This window comes from Aptenodytes forsteri, unplaced genomic scaffold, assembly GCF_000699145.1.
Source record: "Aptenodytes forsteri isolate BGI_AS27 unplaced genomic scaffold, ASM69914v1 Scaffold82, whole genome shotgun sequence".
NCBI classification, from domain to species: Eukaryota; Metazoa; Chordata; class Aves; order Sphenisciformes; family Spheniscidae; genus Aptenodytes; species Aptenodytes forsteri.
Genome location: NW_008795490.1, coordinates 418,089 through 439,046, shown reverse-complemented (window position 1 = coordinate 439,046; position 20,958 = coordinate 418,089). Strand labels below are relative to the sequence as shown.

Genomic DNA, 20,958 nt, shown 5'->3' with positions numbered 1-20,958 from the left:
TTTTTACTTTCCTCTTTGCAAATGTAACGTTCTGTTAACACAGGTAATACATTTCTCAAGGATCACTGGCTTCCTTGGGTAGAAATACCAGAAAAATAACAACTACTTAAAACTTACAAAGTTCTTCTCTGTCAAGTGACTGCGCCCCACCTCCGAACAAGCCTTTAAAGAACCCCCTGTTCGGTGCTTCTGGTGTTTCTACAGGAGTGAAGAGCTCACCCAACATTTCCTTTGCAATGAAGAAGAGACAACAAGCCATACATTATTTCACACACAAATTAAGGGAATATTCTTTCACTTTAAGGATTTATTTTGTGGATTTGAATTTCAAAATTAATATGCTTTAATAGGCATCTGCCTTTGCAAGGTGACTTGGGAATAAAAAGTAAAAACATATTAGGAAATCTGTCCAAACCATCTGTTCTGATAGTTGGAAGCTTATGGCTCATGAAATTCAGTAGCAAAGAAATGGGTTCGAGTAAAGCTGTATTTGCCCCTCAACAACTCGGCAACTCCCCTGATTTTGTTCTGTTAAAACTGTATCTACAAATACTCATATCCATGCATGGTACGAAAGTAAAGCTTACAGCCTGCATCTGCTATTTCAGTATTCTATACAGCTTCCAAGCTGAAGCATGGCTGAGAATCTTCTCAAGCTGTTAATACCCCTGAAACATAACGGCTTCCTTCAAGTATCCTGAGTTAGCATTCCCCGCTTGTGTCAGCATGCACCTCCACCAGCATCAATTGAACAAGGGAGTTTTGTTAACTGCACATGCTAAATGAGGAAATTTCCTACTGATCAAAAGGGAAATTAAGTAAGAATATTTCAAATACAAGAGGATGGATGAAATGGTAAAATTTAAGAGTAGGGGAAGCGATTCATCCTGAATCAGACTCTAGAGTGATAAAAACCAAAGCACAAAAGCTGAACTGATCGGCTTTGAGAAACTTAATTACTTACGATCTGTAAGCATCGTGAATCTAGAACCGTGAACCTCAGAGTATATCTATGTCAGAAAACAGTAATTTTTTTAAATTCATTACCTGAAGGTTTTCACATGTTTCTTGACTGTAGGTGAGCCTCTGTATTTCAGTTGGTGAGACAAGATAGAGTGCTTGTCCATTATTGGTGAAGCAGAATGTTCTGGCTATCCGCATATTGGTGAGTGGCAGGTAATACACATCCAACAATGGCCTTAAGCTTGGCAAACTTAAGAAAGAATTAAAAGAATTAAATGTAGCAGGATTGTCTATTATTGATCAAATGGCTCATTTTTAAACTGCAGTACATTATTTTTCTCTTCACCATCTGCAGAAGTACCACATAAACAGGGTATCATTTAATGCAATTACAAAATCTCAAAACGTAAATGAGATTTTTCAAGGTAGCACCTCAAAAGTGAAACTTAACATCTGCATCACAGATGCATTTAAAAGCATCGTTTAAATGATACTCTGAGCATGTAAATCAGATTCACTTAAAGCATTATTCAGTAATTATTCAGTAATTACTAACGAAGTATTTTGTTAAGTATCTGCCAAAAGTTTACAATTAAACATCCTGCCTCTTCTCTCAGGTGAAGAATCTCTCCTTGACTAAAAATACAAGTCTAAGATCTCTCAAGAACACTTGGAAGTACATAGGGGTGTGCTTTCAAAGGAAAACAGAATTCAGTAGCCTGAAACAACAATCTTACGAATTATGTCCGCCTTTTTTGTCTGAATGCATATTTAAAAGGAAGTCCTCTCAGAGTAAAGTTCACTTACCTTGTGTTTTCTGATTCTGCACATGCAACTGCAGTACTTACTGCATCAAGCTATGAAGAACAGATGCAACACACTCAGGCTGTAACAATGCTCTTGCTACCAAACATTCCTCTCCCTCAAAGTAATAATGCAAGTAAGAAGTGACTGAACACCTGATGTCTTGATAAAGAGAACCCAAAATAAACCACTGTCTCAAAAACATCCCCTGTGATATTTTTGTAAAAACATAATTTACACAAGATGTTAGCTGCAAATGTACCAACAATACATTAAACAGCTTCTGCTGCAGATACCATCTGCATAAGATTATTATTTCTAGAAACTAAAAAAAGCCGTAAAGGGGTAAAGTGAAGCCAAAAGCAATGAAAAAGAAAGATGTAGTAACTGCAACACTGTTGGGTTATTTTTTTGTATAATACTGAGATTTCTAAATGTTAAGCTTGCATTTTACAGATTGTGGATTGTCTCTTAGCAGAAGACTTCATCTATGACAAACAAGAGGAAGGAGAACAAGTAACATGACTTTGGAGGGAAGTTCTACAGGTAAGAAATAAAATGCAGTACTCTCTTGTAAGCACATCACCCGGAAGTGACACTTCTGCCATGCACGTATCTAAAATAAGAATATTCCTAAGAGTGAGTTAGTAACAGGGAAGTGCTTTGCTTTAGACCGATGGAAGCCTAAAACATCCTTACAGCTTCAATACAAAACACAAAAACATTAGTTCAAGATATGACAAGCATGACATCCATGATAGCATTTTCAGAGTATCAAACAAATCTGTAATAGAAGCCTAAGTCCTATCTAAACTTATATTGGTAGATAAGTATTGGGCATCTTGGGTACGATACAATGCTCTGACAACTTTACACAAACAGCACGTTAAGTCCCTTCACAGCACAGCAATTCACGCTTATGAAATGGAGTTAATACCTGGGAGTTCAACTTCCCTACACAACGTAACAATTCCCTATTTATAATTTAGCACCTACCTCTATGCACAGTTCTTTAGAAAACAAAATGAGTCCTGGGGGAGGGGAGTGCTTGCCCTGCAAGGTGAGCAGCATTTTCTAGAGATGTTTAGAATGTATGTTGGGATATAGATCAATGGAATTAACAGACTTAACAATCAAAACTTATTTCTTAATTGTAGTATGCATCAGATCAACTTTCGTTTTACTCCTAACAACTTCCTGAAGAAGTATCTTTAGAGATATCCCAAGCTGAGAGCTTGTCTTCACAACCTTAAAAATAACCTTTTAGGAATTTTACTGGCACAGTTTTATAATGCCATGTTCCACATTCATCTTAGCATTAGTCAGGACTAAAATGTAGGTGCAAGGTTATAGATATATACATGCTACTGTTCAGACTAAAATAGCATTTGGAAATATTCAAGAAAAATGACATGTTAAAATTACATAGGTGACATGTAAGTACATTCAAACATTACTTTTACACATGTTTAAACTCATCACTTAAACCCCTTTAGATGACTTATTTCTATACTACAACTGCTAGCAATTAATCTTGCCTTTATAGCCTAAGTTTAAGGCCTTTAACACGAGCAAGCTACACAACAAAAAAGGTAAGCTTGAGGCATGAGTGTGATGCAAACAGCTGCACAAAAATATGCAGAGTTGTGGTCAGGTACCAGCTGAAGGTCTGGCTCAAGGCAGTTTTCTCCATCAGGGAGTAAATTCACATTTGAGAATCTTCATCAACTCAAGGATCTATATCACATGTTTAGAACTATTTGTTGAATCAGGGTAGGTTGAGCTAAACTGGTAAACTTTTTCACGTGTTAAAGGCATAACTAATAGGAATGCATAATCAAAATTATCCAGGCCCAAGTGTTAGAAGTTCATCAACACTGAGTGAATGTAGATTTAAAATTCATATTCTTATGGAAAAGGAAACTTTATCTAGAAGACGACTATTTGTTCTTTTTATATTTAAATTACTTTCAAATAGCTCTTACCTAAAAGTCATAATATGTCCATTGGCACAGAAACATGCAAGGCAGATACTGTTACTCAATGACACTATATCTCCACGAAGAACAAAAGAAGTCTCTGTTATGTTTTGCTTATAAATACAGTTCTGTGATGGCAGTGAGATAACTTTTGCTTGCTTTTCCGAACATATGACTGCATATTGGTTTTCACTGATTTCCTGAGAGGAAGAGGGGGACACTGAGACAGGTCGTCGCTTTTTCGATTTATCTTTTTCATCTTTATCTTCAGGAACATTGTGTTCTCTCCAAGGTTCATGTGCTGGTGGCACCAAAGACCCTGTGGTATCCAGAAAAGCCATTCTCAAGATTGCCCCTTTTAGCCTCAGGATGGTTCCTAGGAAAAAGAAGTTGAGCACATTTCTAAAACAGTTCTCCTAAATTGTCTTTCAAGCTACAAAATATTCCTTTAAGAAGCTAGCAAAATGAAAAGAAAACAAGAACATAGGCTTGCCTCTGTAGCAAAACCAGACATACCAGAACCTTTGGATGTTTAGCTAAAAACCAGTGAAGCATATGAAAGAGCACATACGTATTCAAGAAAACGTTAAACCAGTTTTCAAGGGTTAAGTGTATGCATACTCCTCCATTAACTTAAACAGAAACGTACACATTTATTCAGAGAGCCAAGCTGGAATGCACATTCGTATTCAAGTTCAGTGTCACAAATGCAACTAATTTCATTCTCTCCTGAGGAGCACACAGCATGCTTAATATTAACAATAAATATTATTAGCCAAAGGTGAGCACCTCCATTTTCTTCAATACAGAAGAAACAAGCAATATGTGAGTTTTTTCCTGCTGCAGTTCATGCCTGAATCCACTTCTCCCTAGCATAAACTGAAAGAGGTAAAGTTTTCCCTCCCCACTGTTTAAATCATTATCTCTGTAGGCCAGATCTTAAGCCAATACATTTCTTATTTTACTTATATTTATTCACACGCAAGTAAAAACATGAACATTTGCTAAGTACACAGAAAAATCATACACATGGCAGTATCTTTTAAGGTTCATGCTGCAGATCCAGTGATTAAACATACTGTCCAGTCTGCGGCCTTGCCTTTACGATTAAGTGTTACCAAATCTGAGTACTGCTGCCAATACCATATTTGATAAGCACAAATCAGATATGGTCTAGAGGTCACACTATTCCTAATCACTATTTCAATCAAATAGCATTGCAATTTGCATGTCCTGATACCATCTGTGTGAGCAAAGGGGAGTAGAGCAGCATGTTCTGCATGAGACAGATTTAGCTTTCCTGCTACCGCTATGCCTAACAGCACATTCAGCAAACCATTAATACATAATTACAACAAGATCAGTTGCTGTGTATCAGAAAAACAAGATACATGACCTCTCACAACAATCCAAAGGAATATTTTATCACTAATATTTAAAGCTAGTTGTTCAATATACAACCCTTAATTTGTATTCCCTTTTCATGATGCAGGAAAACTGAAAGTTTCCTACCTCGTGACAAGAAAAAGCAAACAAATTGAGCATTTGAAATAACTCATCTCTTCTGTTATTTTTTTTAAACAATTGCCATGTACTACATTAAGGTTAGAAAACATGCATATCTCAAAGTATACATCAAAGTGGTATTTTTATATTATATGAGATCATATTTTCAACTTTGCAACTTTAAAACTCCGGTAATGAAGTAACCAATCTAGATTGTCAACCTTAGTAGCTAAATCACTGAAGTATATATTAAGTTTCAATTAATCCATAATTGAGAAAAACATTTTCTTAAAAAAAATATGAACACCACCACCACTTTATCAAAGTATACTTCAGCCCATCTGCTTTGTACGTACCACTAGGAGAAACAATTACTGGCTGAAGAAGTCTTTGCTCTCCTCCTGGGGGTAAGTTCAGCACAATGACAAGCACTGTACCCAGTGTGGTCCCAACCCACAGGCATGGGGAAGGTGATGTATCAGCCTTTCTTGTGAAAGTCTCACAGAAATGAAGAGCTGAAATTGCCTCGCGTGACTCTTTATCAATGCTAGTTACACTAGAACTCCGGGATCGACTGAAAGAGTTGTCTTTGACATCTGAAAAGAAATCAGTATTAATTAAAAAGAATGACAAAATGCAGGCATTAAGAGAATTCAGATTTTCATTTTTGTTCTTTAGCATGAGGTATGTACTAACTACCATTCTATTGATTATTACTCCTGTATTCTTCCCTAGTCATAGTTCCTTTTGGCCCAGTTTTCAACACCGTATCCTGAACGAAGTGCCTAATCTTTTTTTGCAGAGGTTGCCATTAGGTAGTTGTCACGAACAGCAGTTATGCATATTTGTGTCTTCTTGGGACAGAGAATAAGTCAAACAGGACTCCTCCTTTAAAAAAACTGAATTACTAACCTCTCTGTCAATTAGTTCATTGATCAGATTGAAAAATATTGGCTTCCATGGAACACGGTTTAATAATCTTATGAAGTTGCAAGTATGTTACTTTAAGAACTGCAGTGACATCCGGACAGCATGATAACACGTAACCTGTAATGACTCACAATAATATTGTCCCACTTTAGGAAACTGTATGGAGGAGGTCTAACAGGCTATTTACACACACCCGAACTTTTAGTAAGAGAAATATCAAATGGTACCAAATGCAACCTGGCACTGGTATGCAAAGCTGAGGATTTCTGTTTTGAGTACTGTACAAAATGGCACCAATAAACTTTTCAGGACATCTTGTGCACTGCTTAGCAAATAAGGTTCTTGTAACAGAGAGTGAATTCTAATATTAACAAAAGCCTCAAACCAGTAAGTGTGCTGCTCCATTCTAGCTGTGCGCTGTCTGTACATCAGCATGTCTGAATTTATCTGTGCATTCACAAATTAATGCTTTACTTTAACTCATCATTCCAAAATTTTAGCACAAGACAACCTTTACTAGTAAAAGCTTGATGCAATTTATATCATGACTTTAAAAAAAATAAAGTTACTGTTTCGGATCTTTGGGTAGGGTATAGATGCAACAGGCATCTTTAAAGCAGGATTAAGAGCTAAAGAGCAACATTTAACCACATACCTTTCCAGAATTATCACTATGCTAATTTCATTAAATTACTGCAAAACTTTCTAGAAAGAGCATCTAACATGCATTTGAAAAGCATACAAACTAGATTTCAGCTGACTAAATACAGATATCTATTCAACACAAACAGTGAATCTTCTCAGGAGATACTTGTCTTATTCCAACAAGGATAGAAAAATTATTGTCCTGCCGAGTTTTAGCTAAGTCAAATGTAAAACATGGATTATAAAAAGGAACTAGGTCAGCCACTCAGATGTTGACATTTTAAGTTTTCACATTTAAAAAAAATCAAATTCAAGTAAAACAGTGAAAACAAGTATTTATTTTTATAATTCTTCTAATGACCACAACCTCTTAAGATGCTTGTTTCTTCAGGCTTGAGTATTTACTAACTTAATGTTTTTTCCACTCTAACATGGATTAATCAGTCTAAATATAATCATACCTTAACTGCAACAGGCATAAAATTAAATGTGCCTTTATTGAGTTGCATCTGGTTGAATATTTGAAGAGCATGTATACAAATTCCAGAAGCATTGGAATGGACAGGGAAAACCCCATAAAAGTTAACTTGCCAGACAATACAGGCGTTGTGGAGAGTGGACACTCAATCAGGAAAGAGAACTGGGGGTAAAAAGTTTCACTGCATTAGTGCATATTATTTATCCTGAAGTCAAGGAAGAATCTATGGTGTGTTAATGGATTAGTTTCAGATGAAGAGGAAGGAACAGTGTGATGACCCACTACACACCACTTCAGAAGGATGGAAAGATGAGGCTCTTTTGAGCCACTAAAACAAAGGATAGGACCTAGTGGCAATGGTATCTTAATCATCTGGATTACAACACTGAAAAGCAACGGTATAATGCAGACTAGAGTATGTTCAAGATAACTTTTGTTTTATAAAGTGGAGGATAAATACAGAAGCACATACTTCAGATTTTGTTTTGGCTATTTAGGGAGGAAAAGGGGTAGGTTAAAAAGATCTAAAGACAGAAAAGTAATTTGAAAGAACGACATCATGGAAGAAGAGGTTTCAAGAAGCCATGGAAAGAACGGAGAGACAATGATAAGGATAATGAACTTGGGAAAGGGCATTTCAGCCGTCTCCTACAGCCAGTAGATATAGCCACATAAGTGACAAAAAATACAAACAAGCTGACAATTTCTGAAGAACACTATGCAAAAGCTATCCCGCTAGGAAGAAAGACAGAAGTAAAATAAGAAAGAGATAATTGCCTAAGGAAGTTATTTACAGACCTGAAAACCTAGAAGAATTTTACACAGAACAAAATGAGGCATCTAAGTGCAGATATCCACACACGTGCAAAGTCAAGCAAAACCAGTCAAAGGCTATTACAATTCGGAAGGTACAAACTATTTTGAGTATACCAGAATTGAGATGACAAAAAAGTTGCCATTATTTCAGTAGAAAGAACAGCAAATATTAAATGATGTACAAAATGCTGAAACTCTTTCAGGAGCGGAAAATGCTGAAAGAACTTCAGCGTTCTCTTTTCTCCAGTCTTCATGAAAGAAAAGAACCGTCTAAGTACTTACTGCTATCAAAGAACTGGGAGTAAAACAACAGTAGAATTAGAATGAATTGGATAATATTTAAGTACAAATGTGGTCCAGATTGCAAAGTATGATAAAATTCACCCTAAACTGAAATTATCCCTAAACCATTAGTAAACATAGTAAGGAAGAACAGACTGAAAAGAGAAATCAAAGTTTTCTGCTCTTTTGTGCCAACAAGGCCACAGTTAAATCCCTCTAGTTCTGGGCACAAGAGTTTTAGAGAGATAAGGAAAAAGTCCAAGTCCAGAGGAGATTACCAGAAGCCATCTTAGATTTAGACAACATAACCTAAAAAAGAAGGAACTGAACTTTGTAAAAAAAATTATCTGCAAAAATGAAGATTAGAGATACGATGACAGCTTTCAACAGCATAAATGATGGCTAAGAAAAAGATAAGGAGCACTTGTTATCCCTGTTCATTGTGGAAAGGACAAGAAAAAGTTAATATGGAAGCAAGGAAGATTGATTAAACAACAGGAAATTTGTCTGACTATAAAACATTGGAACTTTCTGTCTGGGATTTTTCTAAAAACTTATTTATTGGAGCCTCATGAATAGATGAGAGATTAAATTGTCAGACATCTGGATCCTTGCCATAGCAATGGATTAAAGGATCTCTGAGGGTTCTTTCCAACTTCACATTTCTCTGAGTGGAGCAAGCTGCAATTGTAAATCAGGGTGGTCCAGCTCATTTTCAGGATCTCAGTGCCATGGACTCTTTCCTTGCTGATAGCAGCAGTTGTCAAATACACAGTTCTGCAGCTGCCAGTCTGATCCTGGCCTGTCTTCTGCTGGGACTGTGGTAGCAATTCTGCTGCAGGAGGGGAAGCGAGCTGTGGCAAGCAGAAGGCAGCTTTCACATTCAGGCTGCATCTACTGCTGTAGGTCTACAGCTGTCCCCCATCATCTTTAGAGAATGAGGCAGGGGAGCTGGATCTGATCTACAAGCTGGCAGTCAAAGTACTAAAAAAAAATAAATCTACTCATTTGTATGCTGTTTTAGTTATGCAATATAATGACCTTTAGTACTACAGGCTTCACAACTGAACTGCTTCTTATGTAAAAAACTTACTGTGCTTTTTCAAGAAAAATGAAATTACCAGACTGGTCATCCATCTAAACAGCTGTATATTATTTTCATTTAGAGAGAGTGGTCACAAGACAATTAACATCTGTAAAACTATGCCCAACTATTTGTTGAGTGGACCTCAACATATCCTGTTGTTAAGATATTTCATTTTTCAATTTAAAATGCATCAGATGGTTCTAAACAGGCAGCAGTTTTCCTTACATTACCTGCTTATTCATGCTTTTGCTATCACAGCACTACTGATAAAGTGACAGATGCCTAAAAATTGTGATGAAAGTGCGATAAGCCATGTACAAGGATTTACAGGCTTACCTTATGATGACAGCAGTGACATTTTGTGCCTGAGAGCCCCCAAAAAGAGTGGAATTAAAATTTCAGTTCTATGCTTCAGATAAATGCAACAGAGTCATGATAGTTTACATAATTTAGGACTCTTACTTTAACATATTCGCATTCTGTAAAACAGTTTCAGTAAAAATAAAATCAGCTATGTAAACTTACTTACCTAAATCAGGCTTTAACTCAGTTGGCAAACTTAGCTTCCTGGACATCTTTGCTGAAAAGTGAAGTACATCTTTTTTTTTTAAAAAGAATAAACATGATTCTGCTGGGCTTTATTTGGTTCTTTCCCAATAATTAATGTACCATTGTTTATTACATTAATTGCAGTACTTAACAGGATTTCTACTAAAGCAGAGCCTCACTTCCACAAGGGAGGGGTGCAAAGTAAAACGTGGAAGATATCAAAATCCCCAACTACAGCATTTTATGACTTTTGCCAAGCTCCATTTCTCCTCGGGCTTCAGGCAGAACTCAATGGATTGGATGAATTTTGCTTTGGCTCAACCTCAAGTTTTATCTCCTCAGGTGAGAGGACAGAACACAGACTCTTGGCTATTGCAAGAATGTGCACTGAAGTTTACATAAAGTTAACATCCCATCCCCTCTTCTGCCCTACTTCCTGAGCAAACCTGAGGTATTTAAAATAGAGAAAAGATGAACTTCTAATTATGCTAAAACATTAACGCACACGTGTAAAAAGCTAGTAATCTGACATGCAATCTGCAACCTCAGAAGAATGAAGACATTAAAGAATAATTATTAAATCAGCAGCATACAAACACTTGCAACACTGTCAAACAAAAGATAGTATAATTTTGATAATATTGCTGAAGTAAAAAATAGCACTCAAACTCATCCCTGACTTGGAAAATTCTCTTTATAGGAATGGAAATCTTGCAGTCCATTTAAAATGCAGTACGATACTAACAAATGTTGCTATAATAAAAGTCACTAATAAACTAGTAGCCATACCTCCCTCTTCCATCTTTCTTTCAACAATTACTGGAGAAGGAATAATTTTGATGTAGCTTAACTACTAGACCAGGGCTAGACTCTGAATTTATTTCCCAGCCACATGCTTGAATTTTGATATATCATGTAATTCTTCACTATCTTGTAAGGGTAATACTTCTCTACCTAAAGTAGATGTTGAGAATAGCCTCATAATTCTAGGAGTACCTTGTAACAGATACCAGTCATAAAGCAGCCTGAATCTTGCTGCTTCTCTCAGCTAAAAATGGAGTTAACTCATTCTAATTATCATTTTAACAGAAATAATTCCATTTTCTACATATCCTGAAGAACAGCACGTGATTTAGTTACTTCCACTCCTTCAAAAAGTGAAATACTTCATTCTGTCATCAATTATGTTCATCAATATTGCAAATGCTAGTTATCTGAATAGTTGAACAGTTTTATTCCTGTCATACATTATAAAAATTTGAGAATAAGACTCCAGAAATAATCTTCTAATTTCCTTCATGTTGCAAAGTACGTCCTTTTCAAATTAAATTGAAATTACTTACTCTCAGATTGAACTGCTAGTCACTAACTTATTTTAGTGCAGGCTGAAACTGAAAAGGGCAGTCCGACTACATGTTTTCTGACCTCATCCTGGCATTGGCACTGGCACCTGCCCAGCTTAATGGTGAGGCCAAAACTCATCTAAATGAAATTTCTGCCAATGGTTGTTTTCAACAAGATCAACTCCTGTTTCAGATCAGAGCTCAGCTAAACAGAAAACCATGGTACAAAACAGTACTAGTGACCAGGAACCCATCTTTTTGCTGTCAGCTTGAACTTGTATCAGCTTGAAAAGAGATCGTGAAACCTCATCTGGAATTGTGAATTACAAGATGGGCGTTCCTCATCATAAGACCTGTTTTCTGTGTTAGACATGTAAATCATAAAAGCTGAGATACTGAACAAAAGCTCAAGTATGCACACAGAAAGTAAATTATTTTGGGCTTTTTGCAGCTTTTACCATGTGTGAATACCAGCAATGATTAACTAACTTAGTCACTTTGAAGACCAGAGCAGTTCACTTTTGGCTTTTCAAATACAAATGTTTAACACAACTTTAACAACTGGTGAAAACTGACAAAAAAGATACTAGGTAACAGGTAATATAGCAGGTAATAACAAGTACAGGCCAGCGTGTTGGATTCTAAGCGTCAATCTACAGTTTTAGCTTTTTGTTCCTTAGTGAAAGGCCAGTGGTGTGAACTAGGTTGATAAGGTGAAACAAATTTGTCAGACATCATTTTCCACAAACACTGAACTATTCCTCATTGATAGGACAAGGCGATACACAAATTGGTAAAAAGATGTCATTGCTAGAAATCATGAATTAATGTGCTATGCAAAAAAAAAAAACATTTCAAAACATACATTAATGTGTCAAAACCCTCAGTAATTCAAATGTAAATAGGAAACAAGAACCTATTTAAATAGCAGTAGTGCCATCTTGCGTTTAAAGAAAGAAGTGCCTAAAGATGCAATAAGAAAATAGGAATATTCCACCAGCTAAGCCAGTTTTAACTAACATTCACTAGTATAAAAAAACCTGCTTGTATTCGTATCTGGTTTATGGTTTACAATAGTTTTGGAAAATTCAGTTTTGCTATGCCCCAGATGAAAAACAGCAACATGCTAGACAACTTCTACAACACAAAAGATATAAATCAGAGAAACTGAAAAGGTAAGATGGAGATCTACAGAGAGCATGCTCAATGTCAGGCTTTTTACTCCGGTTGTACAACAGGGCAAAGGTGATGGTGACTGCACCTGCTGGGTGTGGCTGACCTCAAGTAGTAGCTGTCATATCAGAGTTTAATATCTCTTTTGGTGGTGGTGGTTGCTGCAGCATTTACAGCCAAGATTACCCTCCTGCAGCTGGTGTGAGACAAGGAGACAGAGACCGTGGAGCCGTTTTGCTCCTCCTGGCACACTGCTGCTCAAGGCAACAGTGACTATTTTGCCTGTGTTTAGACCTACATTTAATACTCCTCTAAATTAGAAAACCTAGAGTCATACACTGGCACACACACATTCCTTCTGTTGCTAATATATATAATTGTGTCTTATAGAAGTATGATATTAGAGAACTGTCCAAAAACAACGTTCAGGATTCTTGGAGATTTCTCATAGGTCAGGCTTGAGGAGGCAGGTGTTAAAATATAAAAGGTTACCTTGGCATAGTGTGTTATATTTCACCATAGCAGGCTCAACCAATTCAATGAAGAAAACCTGAAGGCTAAAACATGACTGAACTATCAATAGGAAGCTGTGGCTTAAAAGTAATAGTTACATTTTATTTGCAATGGGTTTTCCTGAGCTGATGCTTTACAATGTATAGCACATCAGTTTGAAAGCTATAAGGAATGGATGAAGAAAATCACTATTTAAGGAAACAGTCTAAACCCTTTAAAAAAATTCTAAAGACTATAAAAAGAGACAAGTGTCTTGGTGTTTTGACAGACAATAGAACAGTTTACATAAAGCCTATTTCATTTAACATTTCATGAGAAATAACTAAGCAGCTTAGAATGTTAGACAAAGTTCCCAAATTATTCTATATTTGACAACTACACAGAAGTGAGAGGTTTACATTACCAATTTCAAGATGCTTGAAGAACTGAGTATTGTACTGGTGGCAGTACAAAGAAATAGATAATAGATTATCAATACTTAAATCTCTAAATTTGATATAAGAATAATAAAAACATTTTACAAGAGAATGTAAGAAAAGATGTACTTGATATATCCAAAATTAGATCAAAGTATTAAAACCACACTGGAAGAAACAGCCTTACTCTGGCATTAGGGCAAATCAGAACTTATTATGAGCATCTTAAGATTTGATTCCATGAAAACAGCACTAACAGTCAGTGACTTTAGCACTGTTTGAAAAATTTAGGTGTACACTTAGAATGTAACACTTGTGAGAAACCTTATGTCAATAGTAACAGCAGGCATTATAGACGTTTGGAATTAAAGCTACTCTGCTTAGATCTGCCTACTAATATTGTTTGCAATTGTTTTTAAATTTATAAACTGCAGAAAATAAAACCAATTTCCCTGAAAAGTATTTGACATGTAGCCTACTGGAACAGCTATGAAGGTCTTGGAGTCTACAATATTTTGCATGCACCTTTACTAAAGCTTCTTCCAGAAATGGGCATTATGATACCTCTTAACTTCCGACCTGATTCGTACCTATATATTTAATTGCATATATCTCTTCATGTCAAATAATTAACTGACCAAAGTATAAGAAAAACAGCTTAAGATTTTGCTTCTACTGAAGTTGGATCACAACGCCTTTCTATAAAAACGACATGGCCTTAGAAATTCAGTACTTCCTACCAATTCTTCTTCCTATAGAATCATAGAATCATTAAGGTTGGAAAAGACCTCTAAGATCATCGAGTCCAACCGTCAACTCAACACCGCCATGCCCACTAAACCACGTCCCTAAGCGCCTCATCTACACGTCTTTTAAATACCTCCAGGGATGGGGACTCAACCCCTCCCCTGGGCAGCCTCTTCCAATGTTTTACCACTCTTTCAGTAAAGAAATTTTTCCTCACGTCCAATCTAAACCTCATGTAAGCTCATCTACAATTGATACACTTCTCTGTACTACTTCACAGCACATTATTTATACTTTCAAATATTTGCCATTCCTAAGAGAAATGGCTGCTTTTAGTAATGGCCACAGTATTTTCTATAATTTCTACAAATGGTTAGTTAAAGCAAGTATCTCCATATATCCAAGGTAATTGCAACTTTTCCGAAGTTCACCTCTGATGCAAATAAAAGAGAAACGTGACCCAAAAGCAACATATGCACAATAGGTCTTTAACTTGAGTTACTACGCATTCCTTAGCACGGAACATTCACAACTGTTTAGAAAAAAAACAGAAGACCAACTGATGTTAATATATATGACACAGCTGAAGTGTTGGTACATGAAGCATTTACATTTTATTTATGCTATTGTTGCAGTCTTAGATGGTTTTTGATCCTTTAACAATGCAAGAATCCTTGTCTGATACCGTCACTAATGCTAGAAATCTGTAGAAATGAAGATGTCTCTACATAAGTTTCAATAGTGATTAAATTGACAAGGGCTTCATATTTCTAAATGCATATGTATTATGTTACCAGCTTACAGTCCTATCACTAAAATGAAATTATTTCTCATTTTGCAAGCAGTATTCCCTTACTCACTGTTCCCATATGACCAAAAACCACAGGAGTGATATTAACAGCAACTGAACTTATCAATGTAAATAATTCTTGTTCTGTTTCACAATCTATTTGACAGGTTATATTTCACACATTGACAAAGAATGGAAAGAACTTGAACTGATTGCACTATATGCCAGTGCAAAGAGCTACAACCATGCTACATACATCAAATTCATCCATGTGAACACAGTTGATGGTAAACAATTTGTTTCATATAACATGGTGAAGTTAATGACAGTAAGTGACATTCACATTTTACAAAGCTCATTGTCCATTCACATTTAGTTTGCAATTCAGTTTAAAACAATGAAATGCAAAAACATGCAACTATTAACACCAAAGAAGGGGTGTTTTACTTATGTGGAAGAGCTTAGAATGCAAGTTCAGAAAGAGCCATGCAGAGTAAACATGCCAGATGAGGTACAGAAAACATGGCAGTGAAAAAACATCCAGTGCACGGCATCGAACCACTCAAAACTAACAGAATGCAGATGAAAATTAAGTTTCTTTAAACTTCCAATAAACTGTGCAAGTTACACAAATCACAGTATGGGCTGACTGGGAGACACTTATGAATTACACATCAAATACATTGTCTCAATTAATTCTGCATTTAACTTATACCCTGAAGAATGCATTACTTTTAAATAAATGTTTTGCTTTTTTAGCTGTGAAAAACATGCACAATACTTTCAGTTGAAAGGCTTCAAGCTGAATCAGATAATAGTTCTATAAATTTGTCATTAGCATGTTTTATTAATACCCTAACATTACTCTCAAAGAAGTGAAAAAAATAATGAAGTCACACTCAAACACTGTTTTTTTTGCACAAGAGCTGTCTTAAAAAGAAGTGAAAAAAATAATGAAGTCACACTCAAACACTGTTTTTTTGCACAAGACAGGCTGTCTTAAGTTCAGAAAAGATTCCTTTGGGACAAAAGGGAAACGTTACCTCATCAACAGGCATTTATAACAGACAAGATTAAGTGTTGTTTTTGTCATTAGAAGAATGGAACCTAAGTTTCTAGTTAGCCTTAATTTCCTTTAGGAGAACATATTAATCAATACTCACGTAAATGATACTCAATTTTTTTTAAAGTACAGATGAATTGACATAATATCGTATTGACAGCCATTTGCTTTCTTGAATCATATTCAGGCTTCCACTGTCTCAGAACTCACCTTCCCTAACATTTCTGTTATCACTGCAAGAAGGGCTCAACATAGTACTGAGCAAAGGGCATATTCTTGCTCTTCCTCTTTCTGTACCTCAGATTCCAAAGACTACTTAATCATACTCGTATTTATCTCACCAAATTTTGAATGATTCTTCTTCTCAGTTATTGAATTGCAATGAAAGGGATTAATGGTTTAGGATAAAAGTTAAATTGCCAAACAGGAAATCAAAGGGATACCACAGGAAAAGAAATCTCTTCCTCTAGTCAACCTATGGTTCTACACAACCTCTGAAATAGTAGTTTAGCAAACAGCTTTACTATATATAAAGTAGTTTCAACTTCTTGATCTGACTAAAGAGATAAAATGAAATCCTCCTACAATGATATACTAATGTACTAAATGAAAACAAAATGAACTATTAACACAGTGATTCTGAAATGAAAATAAACCATATCCCAGTTAAGGAAGAAGAGTCCCTTTCCCAAAACTAAATCATACAGCCTCTCGCCTTCATTTATTTAATGACCCAGTTGTCAGAAGCAGAGTTAATTTCCATTCCAATCACAAAAGGGTTCAATCTACCTGCATACAACATATTCCAAGGCAATTTTGTCACCAAATTATTAAGACACTAGTCTGGAGCTGGTAGGGTATTGTGTCACTGTTGGATGCAAAAAAGTAAATACAGTTCTGGAACAGTAATGGGGTATACTTATATATATATGACCAAGTCCTCTTCCAGTTGATTAAATGAAAATATACTACCTCTGTCTTGACCATAGTCATATGGAAATCTGACCATATGGCTATGAATGCAACACATCAAAAGAAATTAAATCAGCCACATGTTCTCAAACAGAGTGTATCTTTGCAATAATCACATGTTCTCAAACAGTTTGTATCTTTGCAAAAGTAGTGGAATAATGTTGTGACTTGCATAGACTGAACTCTTAGTACAGATTAGAATTTCACCCACCCAGAAAATAAAGAAGCACACTTGTAAAATCAGAGAATTTAAACCACCAATATCCTTGATTTTTTTAGGAATTATTGTGCCCAGAGTATTTAGTATAGAAGCAGCCCACAGAATTACCAATTAGCATAAAGAATGAAAAATTAATAACTCAATGCATTGAAATTTGAATTTTATTTTGGTTTTTTTTGCTGCTGGGTTAGTGTTGCATAGAGTAAGGCACTGGATTAGGAACAGAGCAGAATTTTTCTAGTTCCTACCTATGTCATTGGCTACCATCTTGGAAAACTTTCTGCTTTTGGTCTTCACTGTAAATAATATTTTAATAAAAGAGATCAATCTAAGTATCAAAGGATGAACTGAAGAAAAAAGAAGACTACAGAAAAGAAAGATACTGTACCCTTTTCTATAAAATTATTCATTTTTTGATCATCATCAGAATTGTTTGGTGAACCAGAACCTATGAGTGAAGACAGAATGAAATGGATATACAAACATGTATCTTTGACACAAAATGTATTAATACAAGCTTTGAGTTTAAGAAAGATACAAAGATGTATTAAAATATCAAATACTGATACTGGTATTCTCTGTAGCTGTACTAGATACTATAAAGTCCGAATCATTTTGGTATGACAGGAATTCTGCCATATTGAGATTAACCACAAATTATAATGCAAGGTACAATGTTGCACAGTGCAGCAAGTTTATTGCTAGAAATATTTGCTTCGTTGAATAAAACATTTACATTGAATAACTAGACTGCTGTCCTAATCATTGTTCCAGACACAAAGATTAACCTAAATTATGACCCACAGAACACTGCCATAACAATAAACTCAAGTTTTGAAAATCTGGGGTTTTTTTCCAAGGCAGTAAAGTCACTATTGGGCCACAGTTCTTCAATTATTCTGCAGACAACTCAGAGCCAATGCTACCACCTGGGATTTTTCTGAATCCTTAATACTGAAAAACCAGTGGTGGCTATAGGCCACAACTTGAGGCTTGTCATTGTCATGAAATTAAAACATAGTTCAAGTAAAAAAATGCCAAATTTCATTAGATTTTATATTGTGGAAATGTAAAATAAGAACAGAATCCAACCATTTTGACACTTATGAACACAAAAACTTGACAGTTTACAATGCTATACAATGCTTTATGGGTCAGATAAATGCCCCCAGAGCCTAAGCTTATTACCATTTAACTTCTGTAGAAAAAGCAGGAGATAGTTATAATTTCTCTTGCATTTTCACAGTATTTCTATAGTTCTGTGTTACTAAAACTCTCCTAACTTGCATAGGCAGGTAGTCACTTTCACCGTCCTCTCAAATGTACAACCACCCACTGGAGGAAGTCTAATGGAAGTCAGCTTCCACTTCTCTTCACCGGGGCATGGAAAGGTGGAAGAGGTGGAAGATTAAGATCACTTGACCAAATGCAGACTTCAGCCCAAACAGTGGCTGGTCTGGTTTACAGATCATATTGTAACAGTCAAAGCCAATAATGCACTCAATTGCCAATTCCATCCTCCAATCTTAAAGCTAGTAACAAGCAAACTTTTTGTGCTAGTATATTTTCCTCTTAACTAGAGAGCCTCTAGACTGGAAAAAGTTTATTTAAATCTGGCCTCTGTCCTGCATCTCAAGCTCACCAATACCATGCAGCTGATTTGTCCAAAATGTCCTCTCATCTCTCTGAAAATAGAATGCCACTTTCAAGCTTCTTTCTAGTCTTGTGCTCTTGCCCAGAAAAGATGTAAAACTTAAACAAAACCTAAGAAACTGCAGCTCTTCTCTCTTCATAATCACCACCAAATGATGTCCGTATCAGGGAGGTACCTCGCTCCGAGCACCTTTTTCAAAGGACAACTGGAGAAGCCTGCCATGAACCTTATCTCATTCACTGAGAGCTGGGAGGAGAGGGCAGAACCAAGGGAAGCAAGGCACAGTCCACCCTCACTACTTCAAGAATCTATTTTACAGGGAAATACAACAGCAGCTTTCCCCCTCCATCTTTTGTCCATTCATTATTTTTGGTACTTTAGACTTATTTCTCTTACTATTGTGTGTACACCTAAGACATTATATACTCTTTTCACAGAATACTCAGTTCTCCAAACTTCTAGATTTTATTCTAATATGGACTAACTTCAAAATAGTCTCCTCAGATAGTCAACTCAAATTGGAGATTGATTTCTACCTCTGCAGGATTAGGAATTTCCCCCCAATTCTGTTTTCTTTCAGGACATTTGAATCCATCTATTCTAAGTTGCCTCCTTTTTTGATCCTCTTAAGGAAATATCCAAATTGTATTAATTTTTAACCTACTTCAGCTAACACAACTCAGACAGGAGGGAGGTAAACAGAGAGGTAGGGGAGGCAAATTGTTAGATTCAGGATTTTTCCATATGAAACTTGATTTTCATCTTTGGGCTTGCTTTCATTGCACTGTTAGTGGAAACGGTGAATTGAGTTTTCCTCTAGTTCAACTCCAAATTATGAAAGAAACCCTCTAATCCAAATTAAATAGTGTTTTAAGTTTTAGCAGTACCAGTTGGAAGTGGTTTGGGCTGACATTTGAGTGATGCTGGAGCAAGGGGAAAAAAGGATACAGATTAAGCATTACAACTCATTAGCTGTTCATTGTGCACATTTTATAGTAGTCTATCAGAAACTAGACTTAGCCTAGACTTTTTAAGTGGGTCAAATTCCAATACTTTAGTAAGAATAGTAATTCTCCTCAGTCTTGACAGAGAAAGTGATTTACTGCAACTGCAGCACTGCAGAGCAACTTGTTTACAGACATTGGTCTTGATATTTAAAAATGAAATAGGAAAGATGCACTTTATTCTAAACACCAAAAAATTGCTTGCATTAAAAATGATGCTGAAGTTAACAACTTCAGCATGCCAATATGTAGCATTACACAGGTTTGTCATGAAATCATATCTTCAGTTAAGACTTTTTAATTAAAATTTCCAGCCAAATTTTGCTTTAATTATAAATAAATCTAATTTACTTTAAGAAAGGGTTAGCAAAAAAGAAAATTACATTGACTGATCTAGATGAGTTTTGCACCGTTTAAAATTAACACCAAAAGACAGCAGTTGCCAAATTGGAAATTAAAGTTTATGTTAATATTTCTACTAGAGCTACAAACAGGATAATTTGTTTTGTTATGCTTTCAACTTGGCTTTGAAAGGTACAGGCAGCAATAGAAAAGGAGTCTATCTTTAGATTCCTATATTGATTACCATTTTGCACTACATTGCAAAGAGTGCACATACTACTTTAGGTACTTGAGTAAACCTGCAATTTTGTCCTTTACTCTCACTTTGAGTACAGCTTTGAATGAAACAGATGAAGTGACATATTACTCTAAAAGTTCTCAGAGTAATAGTGAAGATAAGTGACAAATTTTTAGCTACTACATGAAATATTCATCTCGAATACTATATATTGACAGGCTATTTTAAGTATTTACATGGCTATAGCCTCAACTAGCCAATATTAAACAAAATTCTAAATAGTATTACATATTGCTGAAGCTTTTGCTTAAAATAGTCACGTACAGTAGTGGCAACTAAAAAAAAGGAGGGCAGGAGTGTTAAGTAGGGAACTCCTACTTTGTAAGGATGCCAGTTTCTGAAGACCTCCGATTCCAAAGAAAAATAGTAATTTACCACTTATGA

General features: G+C 35.8%; 1 protein-coding gene across 1 annotated transcript in view; it reads right to left on the bottom strand.

Annotated features, from left to right (window-relative positions):
• STXBP5 (syntaxin binding protein 5) overlaps window positions 1-20,958 on the bottom strand; it is a 116,956-nt gene that overhangs the window by 3,916 nt on the left and 92,082 nt on the right. The window contains exons 22-28 of the mRNA XM_019472623.1: window positions 17,665-17,724; window positions 17,525-17,572; window positions 10,020-10,070; window positions 5,609-5,848; window positions 3,753-4,122; window positions 1,048-1,213; window positions 118-229 (exon numbers count right to left, since the gene is read on the bottom strand). Of these exons, the coding sequence (XP_019328168.1) occupies window positions 118-229; window positions 1,048-1,213; window positions 3,753-4,122; window positions 5,609-5,848; window positions 10,020-10,070; window positions 17,525-17,572; window positions 17,665-17,724 (1,047 nt within the window). The remainder of the gene's footprint in view (window positions 1-117; window positions 230-1,047; window positions 1,214-3,752; window positions 4,123-5,608; window positions 5,849-10,019; window positions 10,071-17,524; window positions 17,573-17,664; window positions 17,725-20,958) is intronic.